The sequence below is a fragment of the Epinephelus lanceolatus genome, chromosome 16, assembly GCF_041903045.1.
Source record: "Epinephelus lanceolatus isolate andai-2023 chromosome 16, ASM4190304v1, whole genome shotgun sequence".
Classification (NCBI taxonomy): Eukaryota; Metazoa; Chordata; class Actinopteri; order Perciformes; family Serranidae; genus Epinephelus; species Epinephelus lanceolatus.
Window position 1 is genome coordinate 17,355,632 of NC_135749.1, and position 12,291 is coordinate 17,367,922.

Here is a 12,291-nt window from a genome sequence, read left to right on the forward strand (position 1 = left end):
TGGCCAACAGGGGGTGTAAACACATGTCCAGCAACGGGAGCGGAACCATAACCCCGCTCTTGTTTCCTGCGGGCAACTGTCCACAAGCACACAGGAAGTACTCATTAGCATTTCTTTTACAATTTTCGTTGTAAACAGAAGCAGCAAAAGACAATACAGCACTCAAAGTATATAGCAACACAAACGCTAATTCGGTAGAAAGCTAGCACGATAGCACGAACTGCTAGCCAATATCCATTAAAGTATTAACTACGTTAGCATTAGCTTGGTTGCTCTTGCTAGTTAGTTAGCTAACTTACTAGCGGTTTCTTGGGAATTGACCGTTAACGCGAGTCATAAAACATCCAACAATGGACAGCAATCTCGAAACACCGTACGAAGAAGAGGATGAATTTATTGAATGCACGGTAAGCTGAGCTAGTGAACGTTTGCTTACATGCACCTCTTGAGGTTGGTTGAGAAATGTAGCATGGCTTTCACGTTGGCTTTAGTGTGTGACCTTAAACCAAGCTATATCTAATGCAGCTGCTGCGTTATACAAATAGATGTTTCTAATATTCTGTTCACCTCATTTATATGTATGATGATAGTTAGGCTATGAATACCTAATATAATGGCAGCTGACTGTGTATCATACCATCACACTCAGCTGTGACACTCATTGATTCATGTTTTCTCTTTGAAACTAGGTCTGTGATAAATCCATAAGGGGAGAGACCCTGTACAAGATACACCTGACTACACCAGGACATATAAAGGTACACAGCACCATTTATTGCTGCAGAAAAACTATGCAGTCTGTGGAGTTTTTACTACTCTAGCTAAAACATACAATGATACAGACCCATTAATATATGGTCAAGTTTTTTTTGCCATGGTCACTTTTTATTCATTCACAGGTTCAGGATTACACGGCAGGAAACAAGGAGCATCAAAAAGTGATATTTCACTATCCTTTCAGGCTTTGCAACATCTGAGGGCCTTTTCAAAGACCTCTCCAGTGTTTTATCTCTGATTTATTGACCGCTTGTACATCATGAGACCTTACTTCTGTCAGGCAAACGCTGCATCTTGGTATGCCAAAGTTAAATAATACAGTGGCACAGTAAGTACCAGATCTGGGACAAAAACAAACAAGGTGTCCACATTTCCTCTTGGTCAGATTTGAAGTAGGAATTCTGTGCACATCGGCATCCTGTTCATGTGCTTTCATGGTGTACCCTGGCTACCATGACTGATTAACTGTGAAGTGTTCAGTCGCTTCTTTAGCAACAAGCAACTGTTATAAAGTCTGCATCTTGGCCAGTCTGGAGGAGTGCCGTGTCTTTGAAGAGTGCACCTTGCAGTAAGTTTATGGCACATGAAAGAGCAGCACATTAACATATTAAGGTCAAGCTGACCTATACGCTTTGATCTGCATTTTCTTTATCTTGTCTAAAGTAGTGAAGCACTGTCGCCTCACTGCAAGAGGGTTCCTGGTTCGAAGCCAGGATGGGGGAGTCCCCCTGTGCGGAGTTGGCATGCTCTCCCCGTGTCAGCACGGGTTTTCTCCTGGTACTCCGGCTTCCTCCCACAGTCCATGCAGGTGAATTGATGACTCTAAATTGCCCGTAGGTGTGAATGTGAGTCTGAATGGTTGTCTGTTTCTATGTGTCAGCCCTGTGATAGTCTAGCGACCTGTCCAGGGTGTACCCTGCCTCTCGATCAGTGTCAGCTGGGATAGGCTCCAGCCCCCTTGCGACCCTCAAGAGGATAAGTGATTACAGAAAATGAATGAATGTCTAAAGTAGTCACATTTGGACGAGTTGTAACGGACACAATGTTTTGCAGGAGCAGCAGGTTTCCTGTTTTTGAAAAACGTGCTGTGCAGCTGCTCGGCATCACCAAGTGTTTCCTTTCAATTCTAAAGCAGCTTATTGTTTTCTGGAGGTCTTCTCATATAGCTTAACCTGCACTTTTCTTGGTCCACACCAGTCAACTAGTGAGACTCAAGGCAACAACAATGCAGCTTTTTGCTACGGATGTTTCTTACACCGCACTACAGGAATGGTGGTTGATGTTTCATTAATGACAACCAGAAATCCTGGATACACGAATATTGGGATGATTTGAGCTTGAAAACTATCTCAAATGGAGTCTGGCCATCTGGTCAAATGATCTTATTCCGTCATTCTGTGGAACAGTATTTCTTGAGAGACCTGTTGGCAGGTGCTTTAGTGGTGTCACATAGAGGTCATCTTCTGCGAGGGTCATCTTCTGCGAGGGAGCCAATCACAAGACACTACAGATTTATGTGTTGGTGGAAAGGTTTGACAGCTGACTCAATACTTTCACTTTGTGCTGCTGGAGAGTCAGGCTTGGAAGACAAATATTAAGCAAACATGGACAAAACCTTTAAAACTGAGTATTACAGATGCTAACACGTTATCCACGCTGTGCAGCTACAGGAGCTTCCGTCCTTGGCCAGTGTCTACACTGGATGCGCTCAGACACAGTGCTGGTGTGTGGTCAGCCATATTTTTGCAGAGCTAACTGCCCAACACACAATCACTGTAGTAATGCACGGAAGCAAAAGTTGCCTCATCATTGAGCCACATCTTTTGGACGAGTTAAGGAAAACTGCATTCTGCTTCTCTCTCCATCCATTTTCACATTAATTGTGGTCTGAAACAGGTAATAAAGCCTTCTCTGGGGAAGGCAGCTTAAGAAATGCAGTTATGATGAAATAATTAACAAAAACCTTTACTGCACCTCAAGTGAGCTGTGGTTTTGATCAACAATTATGTTCTGAAAATATGTTTCCATTATATAACCCTTTCTCTGTTTGTAGCAGTGGTGAACCAGTGTCTTGTTTACCCAGCACTGATTGACTCAATTTTTATTGCTTTCCTTTCGTTCCTGACAGAAAGAGGATGCCATTGTTGCTTCAGGTAAGTAGACTTCATCTTCAGCCTTGTCATTTTGATCTGTTCTGGCCTTGAGTATATTTGCTGTCTACTCTGGCAGGTAATTCAGTCCACCCACAAAGGTAACAGCCCAATTTTAATGGACAGCATTTTAGTTGAGATCCATTAAGGGCTGTGATCTTCTAAGAATGGATATAAACTTAAATCAAGTCAAAGGACACGTCGTCGGTTGGACTCTTATCGTACTGTATTGAAAATATGTGCCTGTGCTTTATAGCAGATAAAAAGAACTTCAAATTCCGATCTTGATCTTTTCGTTGTACAGCCAAAAGTATGTCTACACACCTTGATGTACTTTTTGTCTGCGGCTGTTTTCATGCTTTGGCTGAAGCCCCTTACTTCCAGTTAAGGGGCATCTTGACTTACCTGCACAAAGCCCTGACCTCAACCCACTGAGCAAGTTTGAGATTAAAGGGAATGCCAACTATGGGCCAGGCCCAACATCAGTGCTGGACCTCACTAAAGGCCCAGACGCACCAAACTGAAACCGAAAACATGAAAGAACCAGTGGTGACAAAGGCTGGCTTTTACGTTGCCTCAGGTCGCCTGTGCATAGGCCAAAAAGTTGCACCTGAATACGCGGCAAAGACTACAAGCCAATGGCCAACTAGCACGTACATTATGTGCCTGTGTGACAGAAAATAACTCTCCATAGCAGCAGGTGGTGATATTCTGTATTCATCATTATAAAAGGGGAACTGGAAGACCAACAGGATGGCTTCAAGATGCCAGTTAACCAGTTAGCACATTAGCAACACAACCCGATGCTGAAAGAACAAAGGATATTTACCATGTACTCATGAAAAATAATTCTGAACTGTTTCTGCTAAAGAGCTCAGTGGCTAAAAAAACGAATCTTACCTAATATAACACGTTTGTTTTGATCTCACACCCTCTTGACTTTATCTGCTGTTTGCTTTCCTCACTTTGGTTTCTCGTGTCGTGCACATAGCTGAATTGCCAATCTGAGTGATTTCATTCAGATGTGCTCTGCTGTCTTAACGCAGATTCAGCATACTGAATTGTTTGAAAAAAGTCCACAGGGGCCAACAAGAGCTGACTAGTGCCAACGGTGCCAGACACAATGCAAAAACTAGGTTCACAGATGCTCACCAACAGCCCGACATCGACACTGAGCAACAGCTGACCGTTGGCCTGGTGTGTCAGGGCCCAAATGCTCTTGTGGCTGAATTGGAGAAAAGTTTTGTTGTCAGGTTACCAAATGTTGTGGAGAACCTTCCCAGTGCAGGCTACTATAGCAGCAGATTAATGCCAGTATTTTTGGAACAAGATGTTGATATGCAGCTCAGTCAGTTTGCAGAGAGAAGAGTGCCCAACGGCTGTGTCAATCCGCATGTGATTGCCAGACTAACGCAAGTCTTGTAATACATTATGTACAGAACTGGCACATAGTTCTGGGTACTGAAACTGGCCAAAGCTAGCCAGAACACAGCTGAGTAGAGCTGATTGTCACTTCAAATGTTCACATGGATGGCCAGTTGTTTATGGTGGAGGACAGGCATTCCACTGTGTCATGAGCAGTGAGATGATTGCCCATGGTAGCTGAGTCATGAGAGTGGTGCATAAAATCCTTAAGCTCAGGGGCTTCTGCTGTGATCCCAATGTGCACTGGGCTTCTGCGAATCTCTTGTATAGTAATCAGTCACTGATTGCGTACGAATGACTTCAATTTGGGCTGACCGGCTCACGCATTTACCAGCAGGAGAGAATGGTTATAGAGCCATCACCTTGTCTGGATGCGGCCTCAGATGCAACGACGCAAGGGACTTGGATAGCAGGTGAGCTGGGCTTGGCTCTCTCTGAACTGGGCCGGTGAGAAGCCTCCTCTGCTGTGTGGCCTGTTTGGTCAGTTTAGAGTTTCTGAGCACAACTGGCAGGCTTTGAGAATGCCCCTCATTTTCTTAATGGTGCGGTCTGAAAATATATATGAAGATCCCTGTTTAGCTTTCTGCACAGGGAGATGTGTACAGTTTTAAATCCGCACAAGTTGGCTACGTTCATCAGTGACAAACTTCTTCTGAGTTTGATTTGAGACCTGTGGTTGCCCACTAATTGAGAGTGTGCCCACTGCTGGTGTCCTTTGAGTCAAAAGAAATGTTGCTCAATGACTCATCATTCAAATGTGTGTCACTTGAATGAAATTGGGCAGCACGGGCCCACATGTGCCTACACGGCTGCCCAAACACTTAATGTAGCCAAATTCAGCAGCTACATTAATCATTGGTGCTAGAACATAAATAGTGCACCAAAATGCGGCACCATCTCTGTGGTTCAACACAAAGAAGGATGTTAAGGGTAACTGTAAGTCACAGATGCTTGTGCCAGTGCATGCCAGTGTGCATAGCATATGGAGTGCAGTCCTGCACATCAAACAAGTGGATAGTTCAATCCAACTTCCTGTTGGGAGGTGGATTCAAAACAGAAAAGAAAAAGTATGTTCAGCTCCTTACATGTAGGGCTGGGCATGAGTACTTGTTACCTTAAAGGTATCGACCTAAATAACCCAGTACCAAGTAGTATTGCAATGTGTCCACTCAAACGATACCCGCATACGATCCTTATTGCGCCAGGGGTCTGATCCCCGACTACAGACTTTCTGTTGCGGTTGTTGCCAGAGCTGCAATCATCATGGTCTGTTCAACTCTGCCCAGTTAGCACAAGCTAACACAGCAGCAGTGGCCAACATACAACGCCAAGCCACTAAAAGGTCACAACAAACTCACTGAAACGACTCACCTTTGTCATTAAACCCTTTATTAACCATTTGGTAACGTTTGTCATTCAATGCTAACGGTTAGCCCTGCCAATGTGTGTGCAGCCGGGCAAACTCTCACAATTGTCCCTGGCATGGAGCTCACACTTTCGCAGCAGCAGCCACAACCCATACAGGCTGTAGTGTGGTGATGTCAAGTACGGTGTGTTTGACGGAGGTGGCAGTGCAGCATGCAGTGATGCCACTGAAATGTTCGAAAGTATGGCTGTACTACATGCCACTCCATTCACATTATGGGTGTTGAATGAAGTACTGTATTGGTATTGGTATCACTTTAAGGATACTGGTATTGGTACTGTTTTGTTTTTTTTTAAACAATACCCAGCTCCGCTCGCATGTATAAAAGAAACAGACACAAAATGTTTTCAGACTCCTGTGCATGCTTGCTGATGTGCAGCCTGTGGAAGCCTGTTCCAGTTTTACCCGTTGAACAATGTGTTCAAATACAGAAACGTGGACTTCTGTTTGCTGAAACTGAGCGAAGAACTGTGGCATGCTCATACTTGGAGCAAACCTACATTTTTTGCAACCATTTTTGGGAATTTATTTATCTTGGGATGGTAGGAAAAAGTTATTTTTCCTCTACTGTTGGTAATGTAAGTAACATCACAGGAGACCAAGGTCGTAATGCCTCCCTGGTCACTGTTTATATACCATAAAATCATCTTGGTCAGTAATTCTTTACCTGAGGAGATTCACACAACACCACCAAAGAATCTTGAGATAAAGAAGATTGCACCCCATGTTTGTTTCAAAGAGACGACGTCCTTGATGATGTAAGTAGAGCTGAATGTGAGGACTGAAGTTCAAAGGTGAAACTTTGGAGATCATACATGTATGGTTACTCATTTGCAGTAGTCAGATTTATGATCTTAGAAACCCTTTTGGCTGCAGCTACAGTAACACAGTGTACCTCCTTTACTGCTATTGGTCTGTCATATATGCAGGGAATATGGGATCATTCACTAATTAGGCTTGAGGGAGATGGTTGTGACATCAACTGCATATTGAGGAAATTCATTTTGCAAACTCTTGTGCAATGATACAGTGAATTGTAGCTATACCTAAAACAAATAAATGACATGAAGGTAATGGCACATTGCACTGGTGTTTGTACTTAAGTTAGACCTTGCATTGTACATATATACAGACATACTTTGTGATCTTAAAATAATCCTCTCTGTTGTAATGTTTTCTCTTTTCTAACTACCAGTGTTTGGGTTTCTCAGGGCATGCTGTCAGAAAGCAACGTGTCCCGATATTTGAGGACATTGTCCAATATTTGGATTACATGAAGCTTGATGAGCCAATCATCGGTGAATAACTTGATACAAATTTTTAAACAATTTTCCATGTAAATTTTATCCCAATCCAACTAATTTACTGCCTTCATTTCTCAGGTTTGGACTTTTTGGATGAACTGCCTTGTAGTGACCCACAGTCAGGCCCCAAATACGCATGCAGGCTGTGTAATCAGAACGCCAACCTCTCAGAAACGGTCCGTCATGTGATTGGACGCAAACACCGGCAGAGATATGTGGTAAAGCATTGTGAACATTGTCACAGATTTCCAGTGGTACTTTTTGAGTGTCTGCTTCTGCTTTTAAATTTAGTGGACGAAACAAAGTGAGAATGCCTTTCCTTTGTGTTTATGTAGGAGATTAAACGGCCAGACTTGGTGACCTGGACTAAACAGTCAATAATAGCCCACGGAGGAAAGATCATACGAGCCAAAGCAGAGATTATAGAGAGACAGGATGGACGAGGATGTCCAACGGTGAAACATACAGATCTCAGTAACCAGACATGTTGAATATGATTAAGACATGTACTTTTAAAATCCTAATTTCGAGAATAATATGTTGATTGTGCTTACTGTTTTTTTGTTTTTCAGAAACTGCCGAAAAAGAGGACAGAAGGCAGATTAAACATCACAAGAGGTACAATCATACTGTGAATTCTGAGTAGTAATAGATATCGGATAAGACACTGGCATGGTTACATACAATATTTCCTGTGTTTATGTTGTGTTTTTTCACTTGTCAGGGTCAACAAGTCAGAGTTGCACCAAAAGTTTAAAAGGATAGATGTTAGTTTTTAAAAAAATGTTTTTATTAGTAATTATAGCCTGACCAATACTTAATTTCAGATTCACAATCTAGTTTATTGCCTTTAATTCTTTGTCAGAAGAATCTCACCTGCAGTTGAACAGTTTACGAGTCATATGGTTGAGGGCCACTACAGCTGTAAGGTACTATTGATAGAAAATATTGTGAGCCTATACAATACTATATTATACCGGAGATATGTATTTACTCCTGTTCCCCAGTTCCCCCAAGGCAGAAGCAAAATTGGGACCGAAACATCCCGAAAATTTCGACCCAGCGAGTTTTACCGCCACTTCTACCAGAACTCAAGAACTATCAGGATAGGCACTCTCAGCCAGGGAGGTATTCCTCAGGATACCCAGATACACCCTCATTCCATCCAGAAGACCCTTACATGTTGGACAGAGACAGACCAAAGCAGCGACAGGACACTTACAGCCATGACCACATGGAAGATAAGCCGCGGAGGGCAGATTACAGGGAAAGTGATTCATACAGAGGAGAGTATATGGACCCTGATTATCGTATGGAGTATGAAGATGAATATGTTGAAGATCCACAAAGAAGAGCCACACCCAAGCCAGGTGGTGTTCCCACGTATGAATCAAGGGACGAGATGCCCCGTGGCCCCGTAGAGTATTACCCAGAAGAGGCTCCTCCTTACAAAAGGTCCTACCCAGAAAGAGATCCACTGAAGGAGTTCTACTCTGAGGAAGTTCGGCGTGGACGAGTTCGCTCTGCTGAGCGCCAGTCCTCGCAGCCGGTTTTCCCAGAAGATGATGAACAGCGGTGGTCACTGGACAGGGAGCCTGGTAGATATGACAGTATGAATAGAACAAGCAGGCAGGGGTCGAGTGAACCAGAGGCCAACAGGAGGAGCTTTCCCACACCTGTGGAGAGTGACCGGTCGCGTGACCTTGTGTTTGGTACGAGCAAAGATTATTGTCATGGGATGAAAGAACCATATCAAGTGGAGGCAGATAACGTCCCTGGACCAAGCAGAACTGGACCCCTTAACTCCCAGAGACGAGTGGAAGTTACCAGGGCCATATCTGACATCCCGGAGCCATTCAGGCGTTTCCTGAAAGGGCCCGCTGCCAATGAGGACCACGGTAAAAGAAAAAGAAAGAGTCGCTTCTCTGATGCCACTGTAGAGGAGCTGGAAACGACAAAGGAGATGTGAGTGAACCTGTATCTGGTTGTTTATCTATGAAGATTGCTCTCATTGAAACAGGCTGACTGATACCTTCTTAAAAAGTGTTTTATATTGTTTGAGTGAATGCTTTGGTTCTTTATCTTCTAACATCATGTCTGTTGTTTATGAACATGTTTGATTTCTGCTTTAAGGTTCAGTGATGAGTATGGACCTCCAAATCCAAAATTTGGCCGTTGTCTGCGACCGGTTAGTGCACCATTGAGACCTGAAAGCCAAGGACCACAATATCCTGACTTCTACTCAGAATCACAGGTAGTGAATCATAAAATGTAGCTATATAATGTGTTGTTATTAACTAGTAACCTACCAATCTGTCATACTTCTAACTAATCTAAAAAATGTGTTCACTCACATAGGATGTGTGTCCTTACAGCATTTTTTTTCACTTTTCAAGTCAATTAAATTCAATTTTATTATCACATATTTTTCAGAGGGTTTTACAAAATATGACACCCTCTTTCCTTGGACCCTCTCAGTGGATAAGGAAAAACTCATGAAGAGCTGCGTGTGGGTTTTGTTTTTATGGCGATATCTTGATTCAGTGTCTGGCAGATGTGCTCCCACAAATGGGTCTTTCTGTCTTTGTTGTGATAGTTTCTTACTGCCATATCATACAGCTCAGGATAGACAGTAAAGGAGTGACAGTGACAACACCAGTGCCTTTCTGAAAAGTTCAGAGATTTTCAACTAGAGGTGCTGGGAGCGGACTCACAAATAGGTTGGAGCACTCTGAAAAAATATGGGCTTCCCGACCCCCAGTAGGGGTCGCCAAAGCTTCAGAACATTTCATTAATTTCTTTGAGGAAAACTAAATGAAAATTAAAGTTTAGATTATTATTTAAGATTTAAACTTTAGAAACCTGATAGGAGAAGGGCACATTGAAGACCTGAACACAAGCAATATTCGCAGAGCCTTTACTCTCTGCTAAACAGCCTTGTTGCACATTAAAAGTATTCAGTTAAAACGATCAAAAAACTAATAGAACAATGGTCAAGCATCAAGAAGAAGGAAACACTGTTTGTCAAAAAAGAAGCTGATTAAGTATGTATGATTGTTTAAAACAACAAAACAAAGAATCATGTAAACGTTTCCAAAAATATCTCTGATGCAATATTCACAGGAAATAATTTGCTCAAAATTCATCCAAATAGTTGTTTTGCACAAACATCCTGCAGTTATTGCATTCACTGTTTGGGTAAATAGCACAGTTTATCAGTTGTTCTGTACTGTTAGTGATATGAACTGAATACATTATGGAATATCCATAAAATATGTGACTTAGGGGTCTTCAGTTTACTCATTATATATATATCTTTATTTCAGACTCAGGGTCCATAGTGAGACATACATGGACACAACAGCAAACATATAACATAGAATAAAAAAGAATACAGCTAAAGATATAAAAAAAATTGATAGAAAAGGGGTCCCTTGAGGAAAAAGGTCGGGATGGTTGGGGGTGCTCAGAAAATAAAAACGCTATGTGGACATTCAGTCTTCTGTTGTTGTAACTAACTGTTGTAATGATGTCAAACCTGTTGTCTTTTTTTAAGAGCCCTCATCATAGTGAAAACTACCAAAGAGGAGACTCTGAGTCAGGGGGCGTCTTTGATATACTGGTAAGATTGTGAATTTGTATTTGAAACTCACGTAGCAGTGATGAGTTTGTCATGCAGCCGTTCACTGAAGGGGGCATCTTAACTTTGTCCTTTTCTCTGCTCACTAGAATAACATTGAAATTGAAAATGCAGAAGAGGCTGACTTCCTGAAGAACAAACTTTGCAACCTTCTGAAAGAATTCAAGAGCAAAAAATCGGAGAGAGCTGCGGTATGTTGCCCTGTTCACGCTTTCTATCTGAACATGTAGTTAAAATCCCTGCACTGCAAAATGATTTAAAGAAACATGTTTTTGTTGCTGTAGCAGAATAGCCAAGGTCGAGCAGCCATCCCCAAAGACTACGACAGCTTAAACCCGGACCCAAAGCTGTCTCCAAGACACCAATATGACACACCTCTCAGGGAAGATTTTGACCTCAGACAAGCCGAAGACATCTACTCTAAAGAGGATCACAGAGGAAGAGGCTGGCAGCAGCATGAGCATATATCTGACGAGAGGAATACCACCATCCCAGAATACCACCATCCTGTACATGGGGAACGCAGACAGTCAAACAGAAGCCGTTATGAAGGTAAATACACACTGTATAATGTATGATATTCTTCTGACTCCCTCTGTCAGAATAAAGCTGCATTTTTCCACTTCCTTTCATTCAAGCTTTTTCCTATTTTTCTTTCAGACGTTTTTGGGCAGCACGGGATGTCTCGGATGCCTCATATCACCCGTCCAGATGAGCCAGACCCTTATCCTGAAAGGTTTCAAGAACCCAAGCACCCTCGTGACTACCAACCTGCCGACAAGGAGTTTTTGGACTCCCACTCTTATTCACCTCCGCTCCATGTGGAACGAGGACCCAGGATGGACAGGGGCCCTCAGTACTCCTCCAACCTGGATAAAATCACCTCCACCCTCCTGGAACTTGTAAAAAGGAAATAATAGTCAAATTTCCATAAAAGTTCTATAAACTTATTGATTTGAAGACATAATTTGATGTTAAATTTTCTCCCATCATGTCTGTTTTTTAGGTTATTTGCTTTTGACACTTGTGAATTTAGTTCTTGAAAAATGATTAATACTGAGTGTGTATGTAAACATTAAACCATTTTTCGACTGCAGCTGTCATGTCTTTTAATTCTTTGTAACACTGTTATAAACCAGTTGTAATATTTTACTGCAATGTTAGTTTTTAACTGTGCAGCAAATGTAATAAGGTTCTATTTGATTTAATTGAACGTAACTGATGTTTTGAGGGTACTTACCGCAGATATGTGTAAATCATGTGGTCCATTAAGGGAGTTTAATAAAAAAAATATTAAAGCATTTTGGTGCTTAATCCGTCGTATTAGCTCTTCCTGTTATTATAGCAGCATTCATTTACTGTATCACCATACACTGTAATTTAACAAAACTGTCATATAAAAATTGTAATAATTATTTCTATCGGTCCACTTTTGCTTTACTGAGATTAATAATACTTTGGGGCTTTATATATATTGACAATATAGCCCGCATCCATTTCAGTTTAGCCAATTTAATAATAAACGTCTGATTAAATGAAGAGCGGTTCGTTACTGACGCTGTTGCTCAG

At 42.0% G+C, this 12,291-nt stretch overlaps 1 protein-coding gene across 3 annotated transcripts; it reads left to right on the forward strand.

Annotated features, from left to right (window-relative positions):
- Positions 1–62: 62 nt before the first annotated feature.
- LOC117263310 (uncharacterized) lies at positions 63–12,036 on the forward strand. 3 transcript variants are annotated; one of them, XM_033636562.2, is made up of 13 exons: positions 63–407; positions 690–758; positions 2,906–2,930; positions 6,990–7,076; positions 7,161–7,300; positions 7,418–7,537; positions 7,655–7,700; positions 8,090–9,047; positions 9,216–9,336; positions 10,639–10,704; positions 10,812–10,913; positions 11,007–11,274; positions 11,383–12,036. In XM_033636562.2, exons 1-13 carry the CDS (start codon positions 351–353, stop codon positions 11,637–11,639), a joined length of 2,316 nt encoding a protein of 771 aa, XP_033492453.2. In that variant the 5' UTR covers positions 63–350; the 3' UTR covers positions 11,640–12,036. The 3 variants fall into 3 exon arrangements, with proteins under 3 accessions (XP_033492453.2, XP_033492454.2, XP_078031609.1); XM_033636563.2 differs by having other exon boundaries at positions 11,010–11,274; XM_078175483.1 differs by lacking the exons at positions 63–407; positions 2,906–2,930 and having other exon boundaries at positions 689–758.
- The last annotated feature ends 255 nt before the right edge of the window (positions 12,037–12,291 follow it).